General features: G+C 41.4%; 1 protein-coding gene across 2 annotated transcripts in view; it reads left to right on the forward strand.

Annotated features, from left to right (window-relative positions):
* Pamr1 (peptidase domain containing associated with muscle regeneration 1) overlaps positions 1–16933 on the forward strand; it is a 78893-nt gene that overhangs the window by 59052 nt on the left and 2908 nt on the right. Inside the window, exons 7-11 of one of the 2 annotated variants that reach the window (XM_047517306.1) lie at positions 5000–5050; positions 7813–8025; positions 9671–9737; positions 14432–14664; positions 15719–16011. In XM_047517306.1, the coding sequence (XP_047373262.1) occupies positions 5000–5050; positions 7813–8025; positions 9671–9737; positions 14432–14664; positions 15719–16011 (857 nt within the window). The remainder of the gene's footprint in view (positions 1–4999; positions 5051–7812; positions 8026–9670; positions 9738–14431; positions 14665–15718; positions 16012–16933) is intronic. The other variant, XM_047517307.1, reaches the window with a different exon arrangement.

The raw sequence follows: 16933 nt of genomic DNA on the forward strand, positions 1-16933 counted from the left end.
TTTGCTTTCAGACAACACAGCAGGCTCAGAGTTATCAACCCAGTTCAATCAATCATGGCCAGCGACAGCTTCATTGCAACCGAGGTCACAAATTTCATGGTTGACTAATATTTGCTGAGACCACCTCCCATGCCCTATTTAAATTCATTTAAGGACCCCGTGATTACTTTACTTTATTCCTTGGTTAGGGTCCTATCGTCTGATGTAATTTTTAAGAAAAGCACTATTCACTCAGGATGAACTGGTGCCGATTTAAAAAGATACATACATTTCCCCTAAGCTCACTTGTGCGCTCTCTCTCTCTCTTTCTGTTTTTCTGTGTTAGAGTGAGTTGAGTTGAGACAACCCAAGAAAATAAGACCGGATTTCCTACAATAACATTCCTTAAAATTCTAATTAAACTATGAGGAATTTTTTTTGATTAAGATTTTTTTTGTACCAGGGATTGAATGCAGGGATGCTTATTTTTTATTTTGAAACAGGGTCTCACTGAGTTGCTTAGACCCTCAGTAAATTGCTGAGGCTGGGTTTGAATTTGCAATCCTCCTGCTTCAACCTCCCAAGTTGCTGGGATTACAGGTATGTGCCACTACACCTGGTTGATTGAGAAAGATTTTGTTGGTAACAATCTGACATGAGGAATAAGTCACTGGAAGGAAAGTCTCCAACCATTTTTGTCTATAACTGCCTACATGAGGCCAAGGAAAACCTTGAGGTATTTGAAGTACCTTAGTGTAATCATCCTGGACCAACATCACTTGTATTTCTGGATTTAAATGAAAAATTCATACGTTCAACATAAAGAAAAACATCTTCCAATGTCCTGTTCCGCTGGGCATAGAGGAGGCACTCATTAAACATTTAATGTGCAAGAAAAGGGATCAGTCAAATTAATAGGCACCTCCCTAGTCCTTCTCTGAATGGTGGACGTGCTGGCTTCCAAAAGGCAAAGCAGCAAATGGATTCTTTGGTTCCTAAGGGCGTATAAACAGCTCCTGTCTCCAAATATGATCTTACAGCTTGCAGACCAAAGTAAAAGGAAAAGACAAATATTCATGGGAGTGAATCATATTAAGATTCTAGATTCCTTTAGAAAAATGTATCACTTTGTGGACAAGAATATACCGATGAATTGAGATAACATGGAAGAAGAAGTCTGTTGTCTTTCCACAGCCGGGAGGAAGGTCCACTCCCTAGGTTAGGAATGAAGAGTGTGGACTTCCTTTTGTCACATTCAATATTACCGATTTGACCAGAGGATACAGAAAAGCTAAATGATTGGTGCACGCTGAAGAACGGCTTTTCCTGAAGACATCTGTATGTTGATCTGACAGCCTTTCTGAGGTCTCCATCACCGTGTCCCCTGCTAGCAGACCTCTGAACCTAGCCATCTCCGCTTGGTGATGAGTCTGGCTGTAACTGTTCCATTCAAAGGAGAAAAAGATAAAATTGTATTTACTTTAAATCATATTAAATCCAACTCTAAGACCCATAATTCAGGAAATCATGAGAAATTCAATTTCAGTCATTTTTGAAGCCTCCTTGGTGCCCCAGGGTTGTAAAAAGAGTCTTGTATATAGACCACACCAAATCCTCAAGGAGAATCCTCTGATGGTGGATTCTGGTTCTGCACTGTGTGGTCTGAGGAATCCCAATGCCCAGGAATGCTGACACACATGGCTCCATAGCGAGGCTAAGACCGCTGCCTCTCTGGGACCTCATCACAGACACTAGTGCCATGGAGAAGCCTGAGAGATCCTGACGCCCAGCTGAGAAATCACCAGAGCCATGTTGTGCTAGTTTCTTCCCCAAACAGGACCTGAGTCATGCATATGGGTCCAGGCAATTCACTGAAGGAATTCCTCCCATGATCATCCAGCAAGGAGTTGAAGGATCAAGATAAGAGAGAGGAAGAAATCAAGCTAGAGTGTTTTCACCTAAACTCTGACTCAGCCCAATTGGGGCTTCTGGGAATGTAAATCGCACCTCAAAGAATAGGAATTGGGCTTTTCTATTTCTACATTGGCTACAGGCAAGCCTGAGGTGGGTATCGGGGGAGGACAGAACGCTGGGTATTTTTTAGCTGATGCCCACACCCAACAGCACCCTCTGAAGGCTGCAGGTGGCAGCTCTCGGCAAAACTCAGGGTGTCCTGAGCTGGAAGAAGAGAATGAGGGGACCCGGTTGGGACACCAGTGATGATCATGATAAGAGCCATCACAAAGCCATCACGTGAGCAGTCATGTGTGAAATCACACGGGATGTGAACTCACTGGAAAAAAAAAAAAAAAAAAAACAAGGATAGAGAAGTCTTTCTTGAAATGCTTATTCTGCAACAAGACCCCAGAGAAATATACCTCTGATGACTGGTTTTGTTCATCCAGTGGCATGTGGGGGCCATGCTAAACTTAGTGTGTTAATGTCCCCAGGCTGAGTTCCAAAAGTAACAGGGCAATGTGCTATTTATTACTAATCACGGAATCTTACTCAACAAAGCAGGAGTTTGGTGCTCCTTCAGGCCAGGGATGCAGATGTTTTAAATTCTCCATCGGCTTTGCCTGAAAATATTCATCCCACTGAGGAGAAATGAAACATAAAGTCCTTGAAAAATCAAACAGAAAGAATCATGAATCTGTTCAATGGGGAGATACAAAGGTTTCTAAAAAGAGAACACATAGGGGGAGAAAATCATTTTGAAACCTAGCCACAGGGAGGAACTCTGAGGAGATGCAGATGGTCTATGTACCCACCAGGTAGATGTCTACACGGGGAGAGAGAAGGAAGGATGGAGAACGTTTTAGAATTCTCTTCAAAAGCATCACAAGGGAGTATGCAAGCTTTGGAAAGTACAGGAAATGAAAGAGAAAGAAGAACACTCAGGGGCTGCTTGATATAGGAATATAATTTTAAGGCTTTATTGTGGAAGATTAAACAAAATAAATGGACAGACACCCTGGTTGGTACCCAGAAGTCTGAATCAACACAGTTTTGGAAGCTCATCACGGGGAAACATTACCAAAGGCCCAGGAAATAGAGCGGAAGGTTGTGTTGTGCTTGAATAAGTCTAATAATGAGCTATTCAGATTTCTCTCTGGAGTGCTCTTTAAGGTGTATTAAATTAGGGAACTGGCTTTTAAAGGCAGTTGAGTGCTTTGTAATTAAAGGCAAATGAGGGAAAAGGAAACTGTGTTATTTCTATTACTCCTCCAAATGCAACCCTGCCAGGTAAGTGTTACCATCCTGTTTTATAGATAAGAAAATCAGTAGTTGGGGAGGTTGAGGAGTTCCCAGCTCTTAGATTTTTAAGTAGAAGACTGAATACATTTCACCCTTTATTCTTTCTATCCACCAACAAATATTTATTGAGCACCTACTGTGTGCTTATTCTAGGCACTGGGGAACCAGATGACTGAACTCACGTCTATCTGATCCTGGAGGCCATTATTTTTCTACCAGATTCTAGTCACCAGACTTATTTAAGCGATTTCATGGAAATTGTATTATATTGTGATTATGCAAAATATTAAAGAAATTTGCATGGACTGAGAAACAATGGGACAAAGATCAAGGCACAGAACACCGAAGGCTAGATTCAGATGTTTAATAGAGAGCACTCCAAAATATTGTGCTTGATTTTTTAAAACAACAATAACAGAAACAACAACAAAAATAATAAACAACAAACTTTTATGATTACACTTTATGATTGTAAAACTTAAAAAAAGTATAGAGGCAGAAATCATTCTTAATGTTATAAGCCATAGATAATGACTGTAATTATTATTTTATTTTATTTTTATCTTTTTGATGCTAGGAATTGAACCGAGGGGTGCTTTACCACTGAGCTACATCCCCAGCCCTTTTCAATTTTTAATTTTGAGATGGGGTCTTGCTGAGTTACTTTGGACCTCACTAAGTTGCTGAGCCTATGACCCTCCCGCCTCAGCCTTCGAGTCTCTGGGGTCACAGGCCTGCACCATCACACCCAGCAACGACTGCAATTATTTGGAAGTATGTTTTCCAATCTCCCACTCTGTCCCCACTTTGGCTGCTTTAGAACATTCCCATGTGAGAATTTCTTCATTTCTGTCTGACTTGGGACTTTATGAATCTGTAGGTCAATTCTTCCATGTGTACAGGGAAATTTTCATCTATTATCTCTGAGCACATTGTTTCTGATCATCATCTTCTCTCCTCCTCCTCCATCTTCTTCTTCCTCTTCCTCTTCCTAATTTTCTTCTTCTCTTTCCTCTTCCCCTTCCTCCCTTTCCCCCTACTCCTCCTCCTTTCCTCCTCCTGCTCCTCCTTCATCTTCTTCTTCCTCTTCCTATTTTTCTCCTCCTTCTTCTTCCCCTTCCTCTCTCTCCCCCTCCCTCTCCTTCTCCTTCCCTCTTCCTCCTTCTCCTCCTCCTCCTCCTCCTCCTTCTTCTTCTTCTCTCTCTCTCTCTCTATCCCTCCCTCCCTCCCTCCCTTCCTTCCTTCCTTCCTCCCTCCCTCCCCCCTCCCCTCTTCTCTCTCTCCTCTCCAGGAATGCTGATTATGTATCTATTTAACTTCTCACGATGTCCTATGTATCTCTTAGATTTTCTTGAACATTTTTTTGCCTTCTTGTCTCTTTTGACTTCATTCTGAAATTTTTCTTATAAGCTATCTTTCAGTTCCGATTGGTTTGCTATTAAATCCATCCACTGAGTCTTTAATTTCTGTTGTTATATTTTTCAGTTTTAGATTTTTTTCCCTTAGGTTATTTTTTTCAGGGTTTCTGGTTTTCTGCCGAAGTTCTCAATCTTGTCTTTTATTTCTGGAACATATTCAACAGAGTTATTTTTAAGTAGTGTGTCAGATAACCACATTGCTGGACCCTTTATAAATCTGTTTCTATTGTCTATATTTCCTTGATTTTCAGCATAGTTTTGCCTACTGTCTTTGTCAGTCGGGGTTGCTACAGGACAATACCATAGACTGAGTGACTTAAACAACAAACATTTATTTCTCACAGTTCTGGAGGCTGGGAAGTCCAAGATCAAGGCGCTGGAAGATTCGTTGTCTGGTGAGGGCTGCTTTCTGGTTCATAGATGGCTGTCTTCTTGCTGTATCCTCACATGGAGGAGGGAGAGAGAACGCTCTGAGTTGCCTTCTAAAAGGGCACTAAATCTCACCCACCAGGGCTCCATCCTCATGACCTAATCACTTCCCAAAGACTCCATCTGCCTAAATCCATGATATCAGGGCTTAGGATTTCAACATATGAATTTGGGGGGTGGGGAGACAAGCATTCAGCACACCGAACTTGCATTGGATCCTAACTTAGAAGCATCACTTGCTCTATCCCGATGATGTTCCATAAGCTGTAACTTAAACCAGATAATAGTTGTCAGCTCCTCATTCTAAGATATCAAATTTGAGTAGTACTATTGATTTAATTATAGCTTTTCTGGGTCAGAAACAAGGACATTCTACATGAAAACTACACACATGACCTGATTTCAAAAGTGTCAGATTATAAAATTGTGTGCATTTATGAACTGCAGACATTGAGAGGCATCCTTTGCCCTTGCACCCAGGTGTTTGTGTAGTCCAAGTTGGTTTCTCTTTAAGTCTTCCTTTATAGGCTCCTCAGCGAGAGAAGCAAAGGAAATGAATTGCCCTAAATCTTTGTTATCTCCGAGGGCTTAAGAACTCTCCAAGTTCCTAATATTTAAGCCCTCATTAAATACTGTGTGTGTGGTGTGTGTGTGTGTGTGTGTGCATTCCATGAGAACCCTGCAATGGCAACTCATGGCATGGGAGTCTAGCAGACCATGGCAGAACTTCCTTTCAAGGGGAAAAGAAACCCACTCTCAGGTTCCCCTGTTAAAACCATCAGTAGAAAAGATTTATCTTTTGCTGAGGCTGATGTGACTGGAGTCTAGTTCATTTTCTCACAACATTCCAGGAATGGCCTTAAATATCACCCAATCTTTTTTGACCACAAGCTTTCGTAAATCTCAAGATGAATGAGGACCTGCACTTGAAAGGCATAAATCATAGCCCCTCGATTGGCTTACTGGCCACAGAGTCAAACACCTGCCAGAGCCAGGCAGCCTGGTGAAGAATGTGGATCCCAGGTGAGCAGGGAACCACTTCTCAGCTCCAGATGATTGTCGCTCTGTGGGAAGGCAGGCTCAGAGGCTGCAGATCTGAATTGTGTGAGAAGCCAGTGATACTTATTTTCGTGTGAAATCCCCCAAGTTTTATGTTGGCAACTAGTTCCATTATTTTAAACTTGCAGGCAGAATACGCCATGTTTTTAATGTGGTCTCTGAGTCCCAATGGTCTCCCTATGGGATATCTGTTCAGACTGAATGCATTTACTCAGAGAAGATGGCTCTATCACCCAGGCTGCATGGACTGCTTTCTCCCTGTCCCCCTGCCACTCAGAGAGCCATTCCTGAAATTACAAGCATTGGGGTTTCCTGAGACCACTGGAAGCATTAAAAAAACCACATTGCCCTCTTTATACCATTTCAGTATTTTAAACAGCTTGCTTAGTGAGGTCTCTTTTTTACACTTAAAATAAGAGTTTTGAATGCACCCACCAGGGAAATCACTCATATTACATAATCCCCAAAGCACACAGAGTGTTATTGATCATCTGCTGCATGGGCTATGGATAATCCTAGAGGAGACAAACCAGTCATTTGGCTAATTATAGCAATCTTGCCAAGTTGCACCCAGTAAAGTTATTTATTTTTAATTCTTGAATATTTTAGAGACGTTATCTGAAAGAAGATTTTTTTTTCTTGCCTGAAGGCAAGCAAATAAGTTGTTTGGGAGATAATTGGACCAGTTATGGGAAGAAAAGTACGTCCAATGCATAATTGCATGACATGGGAACTGTTTTATAGGAATGAGCCTGTGTCTTAGAAGAAATTATTAAAATGAACCAGGGAAACTGATAGAGATATTGGTGCCTAAATCCAGTAATTAGAGGCTCAATTCTTTGGGGGGCCCACCCTCTTTCCTTAGACAAGTCATATTCAGTGTTGTACCATAATCTAACAAAAATACGTTATCTATCTGATAGAATTTTTCCACACTAAATCTAAAATCCTGTTCAGTGCTCAGAATTGCTTATGGTGCCAGTTTTACTTTAAGCTGCTTTTCACTAGGAGTTAAAGAATGGAAGCATCTTTGTAGTGAATATTGAGTGTATAGATGGAAAGTTACATTTGGACATCAGGGGAAATTTGTAATATGTTTTGCAATGATATAGTCCTCTATATTTTTAACCAAAACTTGAAGTACACTTTTGTTCTTGATATGAAATATAAAATCTAAATTCATTTCATATATGCATGCTTGTTTTTAAGCAGTTTTATTTCTGTATACAACATAAATAGGAAACTGAACAGTCTAATTTAATTGCCCAAGCATTAGGAAACGAGGGAGATAATACAACGTTGAAAACCAATAATGCTGTATCCTGATCATAAAATCTAGGTGAAATATTTTTCTTGTCCAGGCTTGCCCAGCTTCTATAATTTGAGAAAGAAATGAACAGGATCATATAAGAATCAGATTTGTGTCAAAATTGTTTATATTTAGAATGAAATATTTCTCCACCTAAGAATAAATCATTAAAACAAGGAAAGACGTGTCTAATGCATGCATTTTCTATTATGAGATTTCTCTTGGTAATTCTTTTGTGCACACTGTTAGCAGGCTCAATATCACTGTTTTTATTTCAATGAAATATGAAAAGATTCGATTCTAAAATTAAATGACTCAGACTTTTAACAGTTCTTCTTTTCTCTTGTTTTTCACTTTTAGTCCTTGAAGAACGAAACTGCTCAGACCTTGTGGGCCCAGTCAATGGGTACAAGAAAATAACAGGAGGCCCTGGGCTTCTCAATGGCCCTTATGTAAAAATTGGCACTGTTGTGTCTTTCTTCTGTAATAACTCCTATGTTCTTAGTGGCAATGAGAAAAGAACCTGCCAGCAGAATGGAGAGTGGTCAGGGAAACAGCCCATCTGCATAAAAGGTAACTTGTGGGTGTTTCTGGATTCTAGAGGAGTAGACGGAGTTACTGTGCTTTTTGATAGTTTTCATGCATGTGTTTAAGTCCCTGGGGTGGGGGGATCACTTTCTCTCTTAAGTTCTCTCTGGAACCACAATATCTCTTAGATTAGAAACCATCCTGAAAAGCATTTGCTTCTTTTTTCTGGACCTAGGGAGAACTTGGTTACTATAATCACAACATCTTGAGATGATGGAGGAGAGTGATATAGTTATCAGAACAGTTCAGGAAAGACAACAGGGCTGTTTTATATATGCAAATCCAAGGTCAAAACTGAAAGGACTCATCTTCCCTGGCTATCTATGTAGGGAGAGGTTAGGCCAACTAAGATGTTTCAAGACAAACATGGAAGGTCCTTGAACAGTCAACAGACAGCTATAGGAACTAAATGAAAAGGAGAGAGGGGAGTTCTTGACATAGAGATAATTGCATGAAGCAGATAGAAGGGGGGTTCATCTGAAAAGCTGGGGAGGATGTGAAGAGGAGTTGGGATGATATTTCAGATGGAAGACAGAGGAAGATTACAGAAGTGTAATTTACCAGGCAGTGGTAAATGCCATGGGAGGCAATCCAGGCAGTAAATTACAAAATGTAAGTTGGAGCCAGAGAAATGGAATGTTATAGAGAGAGGTTGGAACCATCCCTGGTGCAATGGGGATGCATAGTTTTTAGATGCTTCTGGTTAGCAGCACCTCTCTTTGGGGGGACAGTCACAATGATCTGGCTGTTTACTGGGAAGAAAAGCGTGTTCTTGTCCTAGATTATCCAGATAATTGCCTGAGTCCTCCACTTTCCCTTCTGGGTGTTTGTCAACAACCTGAATCATGGGAAAAGGAATGAAAGAGAATGATTTGTGAAAGGAATAAATCACTTTAGACTTTAGCCAGCAACGACTTTTATCCCCACCAGCACAGATTTCCGATGTTGGATTTCATTAAGTATGGGAACGACGTTACATATGTCCTTGGAGATTTTTGTCAACTCTTCTCTTACAAATTAATACAACTAAAGTACTCTAAGTTGCTAATTAGACAAATGTTGGCTGCTTGATTGGGAAAGTGAGATGGGAAGGATTCCTTTTTACTTGTGGAAAAAAAAAAAGAGAGAGACTTCAGAAAAATTAAACTGGGTTTTGAGTTGTCTCCCAGAGATTTTTAGGGTCCTTAATAGCAGAAAAAGGACATGGAAAAATCAGCTACACAAGACTTATCTATGATTGACACTTCTGTCTGGTTTTAAATGAGAACATTCTAATTCCCATTGTGGGCTTTCTTTTAGGACTCCATTTGAATTTTATTGCATTGTGATCAAGTGTGCAAATGCTATTCACATAAGCAGATAGTCCTATTAATCATCACTACCCCAAATCACCTAGGTGGAGGAACTTTTCAGAGGTATCAGAGTTCTTCAGAGAGAACTGTCAATTTAGGAGAAAGGCAGCATGCTTTTTTGCTAAGCGAACTATTCAAGCTTGGCTGACGTGTCTTGCCTCTGAGTGGGGAACGAGCACGTGGTGTCCAGAAAGGGGGTTAGGTATGAATCTGAACTGAGCCATGTGAAAAGTGAGTATGGAAACAGATTATGCAGCATTGTCTGCTTTTTTTCCCAGCCTGCCGAGAACCAAAGATCTCAGACCTGGTGAGAAGGAGAGTTCTTCCAATGCAGGTCCAGTCAAGGTGAGACTGAAACACTGCACTCTGCTATGAAGGGTAGTGGAGATTTCCTCTCCTGTCCCCTTTCTTTACTTGTGTTTGGCCAAAGACTGTCTGGGGTTTCTTAGGGACATTGAGTGCTAAATGGTCATGAAAGAATAGGGCTTGTTCGATGGAGGCTCATTAGCCAGCTGCCTTTGGCCAAGAGGTAGCAACTGTTGGAAGATGGACAAATTTTATTGGATCGTGGGAAAGGAGATGACTGGTGAGACGCAAGACTTTCAGATGGTCTTTGAGGAATTGGATTGTAATCCTTGAGTCTTCCCAAAGTTACTGTGTATGTATTGTGGCATCAGTAAGAACACCTTCTGAAAAAACAGCTGGCAGTCAGAGGTTCTTGGTGGTAGAATCCAGAAACTAGAGATGACTGGCCAGTCGTGATCAGGGATGTGAGCCCCGGAAGGCAGAGGTGAAGACCACCTGGTGGGGGGTGGGCCAATTCTACTCATCTCTTCTGCATCGTCTTTTTTACTGTTTCTGCTCTAGTAACGAAGACCTCCTTGGTTTTCCTCTATCTCTCCAAGCACAGTTCTGCCGAACAACTTTTTACCTGGGCCTTCTTTTGTCTGGAAACTGCTTCCAAAGGACACCATGGAGGCTCACTGCCTCCCTTCTTTCAGTTCTCTGCTCAGTTTTCACCTGACAGAGAGACCTGCCCTGACTGTTTTAAAACTAGCAAGCTCAGTTCCCCACTGACTGCTGAGTTGACTCCTTTACCTGGTGTTCATTGGCCTTTGTCATCTTAGCTTCCTCTCTCTGGTTGTCTTGGTTTACGAGTTCAATTTCTGTCTCCCCATTCCAAATGCAGAAGTTACAAGAACAGGAACATTATCTGCTTTGTTTAACTGATGTCCTAATGTCTGAGACAGTGCCTGCCACGTGGAAGACACTTAATAAATATTTACTGAATGAATATATTGGATTGACGGTTAAGGGTTCAAGACCTGGTTCTGCCTCTCTTCAGTTCTAGATATTCCTAGGCGAGTTCCTAAACTTTCTGAGTCTTTTTTCTTTCCTTTTGAAAAGCAGGACTGATCATAGCAGTCTCTGGGGACTGTTGTAAGGATTAAATCCAACACTAGTAACTAACACTTATTTTTTTTTTATTATTTTATTGTAAACAAATGGGATACATGTTGTTTCTCTGTTTGTACATGGAGTAAAGGCATACCATTTGTGTAATCATAAATTTACATAGAGTAATGCTGTTTGATTCATTTAGTTATTTTTTCCCTTCCCTCCCACCCCTCCCACCCCTCTTTTCCTTCTATATAGTCCTTCCTTCCTCCATTCTTGCCCCCCTCCCTAACCCTAACTCTAACCCTAACACTAACCCCTCCCACCCTCCATTATGTGTCATCATCCACTTATTAGTGATATCATTCGTCCTTTGTTTTTTTTGAGATTGGCTTATCTCACTTAGCATGATATTCTCCAATTTCATCCATTTGCCTGCAAATGCCATAATTTTATCATTCTTTATGACTGAGTAATATTCCATTGTATATATATATATACCGCAGTTTCTTTATCCATTCATCAATTGAAGGACATCTAGGTTGGTTCCACAATCTGGCTATTGTGAACTGAGCAGCTATGAACATTGATGTGGCTGTATCTCTGTAATATGCTGATTTTAAGTCCTTTGGGTATAGGCCAAGGAGTGAGATAGCTGGGTCAAATGGTGGTTCCATTCCAAGTTTTCTAAGGAGTCTCCACGCTGCTTTCCAGAGTGGCTGCACTAATTTGCAGCCCCACCAGCAATGTATGAGTGTACCTTTCTCCCCACATCCTCGCCAACACCTGTTGTTACTTGTATTCTTGATAATCGCCATTCTAATTGGGGTGAGATGGAATCTTAGGGTGGTTTTGATTTGCATTTCTCTTATTACTAGAGATGTTGAACATTTTTCCATATGTTTGTTGATTGCTTGTAGATCTTCTTCTGTGAAGTGTCTATTCATTTCCTTAGCCCATTTATCGATTGGATTATTTGCATTCTTGGTGTAGAGTTTTTTGAGTTCTTTATAGATTCTGGAGATTAGTGCTCTATCTGAAGTATGATTGGCAAAGATTTTCTCCCACTCTGTAGGCTCTTTCTTCGCATTGCTGATAGTTTCCTTTGCTGAGAGAAAGCTTTTTAGTTTGAATCTATCCCAGTTATTGATTCTTGCTTTTATTTCTTGTGCTATGGGAGTCCTGTTGAGAAAGTCTGGTCCTAAGCCAACATGTTGAAGCTCTGGACCTACTTTTTCTTCTATAAGATGCACTGTCTCTGGTCTGATTCCGAGGTCCTTAATCCATTTTGAGTTTAGTTTCGTGCAGGGTGAGAGATATGGGTTTAGTTTCATTCTGTTGCATATGGATTTCCAATTCTCCCAGCACCATTTGTTGAAGAGGCTATCTTTTCTCCATTGCATATTTTTGGCCCCTTTGTCTAGTATGAGAAAATTGTATTTATTTGGGTTTGTGTCCGTGTCCTCTATTCTGTACCATTGATCCACCTTTCTATTTTGGTACCAATACCATGCCGTTTTTGTTACTATTGCTTTGTAGTAGAGTTGAAGATCGGGTATTGCGATACCCACTGCTTCACTCTTTCTACTGAGGATTGCTTTAGATATTCTGGGTTTTTTATTCTTCCAGATGAATTTCATAATTTCTTGCTCTATTTCTGTAAGGTACATACATCATTGGGATTTTAATTGGAATTGCATTGAATCTGTATAGCACTTTTGGTAGTATGGCCATTTTGACAATATTAATTCTTCCTATCCAAGAACATGGGAGATCTTTCCATCTTCTGAGGTTTTCTTTAATTTCTTTCTTTAGTAACTAACACTTATTACATGGTTGCCATGTACAGCTGCTCTTCGGAGTACTTTACATATTTTAGCTCATTTGATCCTCACTATAGCCTCTGAGGAAGGCATTATTCTTTTTATTACAGATTCTATTAACATTTTTTATTACAGATGGGTAAACTGAGGCTCAGAGAAGTAAAGTAACTCACTCAAAGTAGCAAAACCAGGATATAAATTTAGCATCTAGCTCCAGGGTCTGCTCCCTTATGCACTAGACTAACCTTTAGCAAAGCACCTTGTACATATGATCATCTATTAAAGTAGCTATTGTTAGCATTAGTAACAATGAGTCTGAGTGCCCAGACTGGCCCTGGAGCATCCTAGGTGAGGATATCCTTCAGCCTCTCGCCACTCCTCAGGTTTTCTCTCCTAAATCTTTCCCTTTTAGACAAGGCATTTGGTTTGTAATGGAGGCAGCAGAATCCAAACTCTGCCCTTTCTTCAGGTCTTTGTGATTCCCCTGGGCTGTACTCTCCAACAAGTGGAATCCACCTTTTCTTCCCAGGGAGACATCATGTGGAGGCACCACTCTGTTCAAAAAGACCACAAGGCTCCCTATTTTTAAGGCAATTGTAATGAAAGGTTAGGTGGCCAAGTGCCAGGTGTCTCATGTAAATGAGAAGCAAGCCTAAAATTTGGTTTTTGGTCTCTTTCTGGAAGGCAGGCTGCTGAAGTGGGGGTTCTGCCTATCTCCAGCAGCCAGGCTCACCTGAGAGCCCCCAAGGGCAGTATGAACCTTCAGTGGCCAAGAGATAAGCTTGTTTGCAAGTTCAGAAGCTTCCAGAATCTCAGATCTGGTCAGAAACGTGATAGGAATACTTGTTGAGTAAAATCAATATAGATGGATTATTTGCTCTGATCCAAGCTCTATAGAGATGCATAAAATAATTTCTTACAGTGATATCAAATTGATGTGGTATCAACCCCAGGTGGAAGTCGTGACTGCTAGGCAGCGTCTCAGGCACCATCTTCCTTTACTGTGCGCCCATGAACACTCCCACTTCCCTCTATGGGCCTCTCTGCTCCATTCATCAAATGAGAATGAAGACATTGATTCCCAACAGAATTTCAGCTTGTCAGTGGGCACCAATATAAAACGAACACAGGCAGGACCACGTGTGCATATCTCCCCCAAGAACCCCTGACTGGTCTCTGGGGCTTTCACCTTCAGGGTTCATTTAATATCCCTTTCCACATTTACACACAACACTTCATATTTCTCCCAATCAATGTGCCCTGAGAGGAAGTTCTATTCTCTGAGGTGAACTAATTACATCTGCTAATTGCTAAATCAAGCTACTGTATCAACACAGTTTAGTTCAAGTCAATTCCTAATATTGCCCCATTATGATAATGTTTAGAGGGGGAAAAGTACGCCTGGATTCTCTCATTCAAATTAACTCCCTTTTCTGTTTAGTTTTGCAATTAAATTTGTGTGTGTGCATGTGTAGCGTCTTTGGATAGCAGCTATTATGTCAGATGTTGTTCTCTTTGGTTAAAATCCTAGGCAGTTGGAAGCATGCCAGGAATGGAAATGGAGGAATAAAGATTGAGGCGTACAAAAGAATTTGCTCAGTGGTAGAGGTGAAGGGTGCAGTGTGTGTGTGTGTGTGTGTGTGTGTGTGTGTGTGTGTAGAGAAAGAACAGAGATATAGAGACGGAGACAGGAAAGGAAATGGATATTTTTCTCTTCTGTAATCAAATATCAACATGGGAACTGGCATGGGTGCTAAAGGGGTCACTCTGACAGTCTCTTGCCCTGCCCTTTCTCTGGCCCCTCGTGCTGTGACCCAGGGAGACGCCTTTACACCAGCTATATTCATCGGCCTTCAGCAAGCAGAAACTGCAAGGTGCCCCTACCAAGAAGCCAGCCCTTCCCTTTGGAGACCTGCCCCCTGGGTACCAACACCTGCACACCCAGCTCCAGTATGAATGCATCTCTCCCTTCTACCGCCGCCTGGGCAGCAGCCGGAGGACATGTCTGAGGACTGGGAAGTGGAGTGGACGGGCCCCATCCTGCGTCCCTAGTGAGTCAAGCCTTATCTTTGAGTGGCAGTATCTTCCAGTTAACCATCTTCCAGTCAAACCATTAAACTTGTTGAAGATCTTTGGTGAGAGTCCTATTGCTCAAAGGAATGGTCTTCCATTGCTTTCCTTTGTTTGGTGATAACCTGAAATTCCCTAGACTTTCTTCCTTTGACTTTAACTAACTTCCCAGGAGAAACTAAGTCCTGAAGTCCTAGGGGCATACTTTCTGTGGTTAAGTCTATGGTATTTACTTGAAGAAGAGGGAGAGAGCGGGAACTCAACAGCAAGGAGGGAGGGGTTAAAGGTGCCAGGAGGCCACTAGTTAGGTCATCTCGGCTACTCTAAGCTCCATTTCACAGCTACCCTCCAATGATATTCAGATATTCATTAGTTCATCATTATTAGTCTTTTTTTTTTTTTTTTTCCTGCAGTGCTGGGGATTGAACCCAGGGTCCTGTGCTTGCAAGGCAAGCACTCTACCGACTGAGCTATCTCCCCAGTCCCATTATTAATCAATGAAGCATTAATTACCTCTTCCGTTAGGATGATAGTTACTGAGATAATATGTGGAAGTGTCTAGAACAGGACTCCTCTCTCCATCCTCGGTGTGAAAGGAGAGCAGTATGGTTTAGTTCACGGTGGTCGTGTTTATCATGACAGTCATGATATTTTTGAGTCTGTCTATATACCTCATCTCATTCAGTCTTCTGGAACCCTATGAGACCATTATTACTGCTCTATCCATTTTACAGGTGAGGAAACTGAGAATCTAAAAAATTAGGCAACTTGACCAAGGTCCTGTTGATAGTAAGTTCCTGGGATCACAATCTGGGTTTCATTTTACTATAAATTCTCCAACTTTAACCCTAGACTTTATAAACAACCGTGTCTAGATTAATATTTAAAGGGAGAAGAAAACCAGGTTAGGTAGCTTAGTGGTCATTGCACTTATGGGACCACATTTCCACATTTGTGCTCTCCTGGCAGAGAGCCATTCCCTGTTGGATGTGAGAGATCTAAGTTGATATTACTGAACAGCTCTTTTCTCCATAGTCTGTGGGAAAATCGAGAACATCACTTCTCTGAAGACCCAGGGGACGCGCTGGCCGTGGCAGGCAGCCATCTACAGGAGGACCAGTGGGGTGCATGATGGCGGCCTGCACAAGGGTGCATGGTTCCTGGTCTGCAGTGGCGCCCTGGTGAACGAACGCACGGTGGTGGTGGCTGCCCACTGTGTTACTGACCTGGGGAAGGTCACCGTCATCAAGACCGCAGATCTCAAAATTGTCTTGGGGAAGTTTTACCGGGATGATGACCGGGATGAGAAGACCATCCAGAGCTTACGGGTAAGAGAGGAGGGCTTAACTTGGAAACCGGGGCTCTGTCTCAACCAATTCTAAGCACAGGAGAGCAGGACCATGTCAGCCCTGTCACCTCAGTGTGTCAGTAGCCAGCTCAGAGCTTGGTGCACCCCATGTACTTGGTGTTCCATATTGAAGGGTGCTGGAAAGGGGCATTTCAAAAGGCCATCCAAGAATGGTATGAATCTACATTGTGTGCAACCATAGAAACGAAATGATGTACCCCATTTGTGTACAATGAATCAAAATGCAGTCTGTAAAAAATTTAAAAATAAACAAATAATTAAAAAATGAAATCAAATAAAAAATAAAAATTAAAAAGTAAAAAACAAATTTAAAAAAACAAGAGACATATTCCATCTATCATCATAGTTATCAAAAGTCAATTACCTCCAAGTATCAAAAGTAAATTACCTTCATCTAGTAGTTTGAAACAAATTACAAATTAGTGAAATTATTTAATAGGTGGCTAGGCCTAAAACCATCTACTCTGTGGGCATTCTATGTCACTGGACCCTCAGAGCCTAGCACAGAGCCTAGATCAGGGTGGATAAACAAATAGTTCTTGAATAAAAGAGAGTTAATCACCCGTTATATTTGGGCACTATCCTGGGTAGGCTCTGAGGACATAGACAAATCCTATCCAAGACACTCCTAACTAATTTACAAAATTCTTTTCTCTTTCTTGCTTCCCTCCCCCATCTATTTATCCGTCAATCCATCCATTCATCCACCTACCCATCTGCCCATCCATTCATCCATCCATTTGTCTCTCCTTCTATCCTTCTATCTGTTCATCCATCTGTCCATTTATATAAGGGCTTCCACATGTGCCATTCACTGAAAATAGATACAGAACCATGCATGGTTGTTTACTCAGAAGAGTCCAGTGTAGCAGGAGAGATAC

The sequence above is a fragment of the Sciurus carolinensis genome, chromosome 11 (assembly GCF_902686445.1).
Source record: "Sciurus carolinensis chromosome 11, mSciCar1.2, whole genome shotgun sequence".
NCBI classification, from domain to species: domain Eukaryota; kingdom Metazoa; phylum Chordata; class Mammalia; order Rodentia; family Sciuridae; genus Sciurus; species Sciurus carolinensis.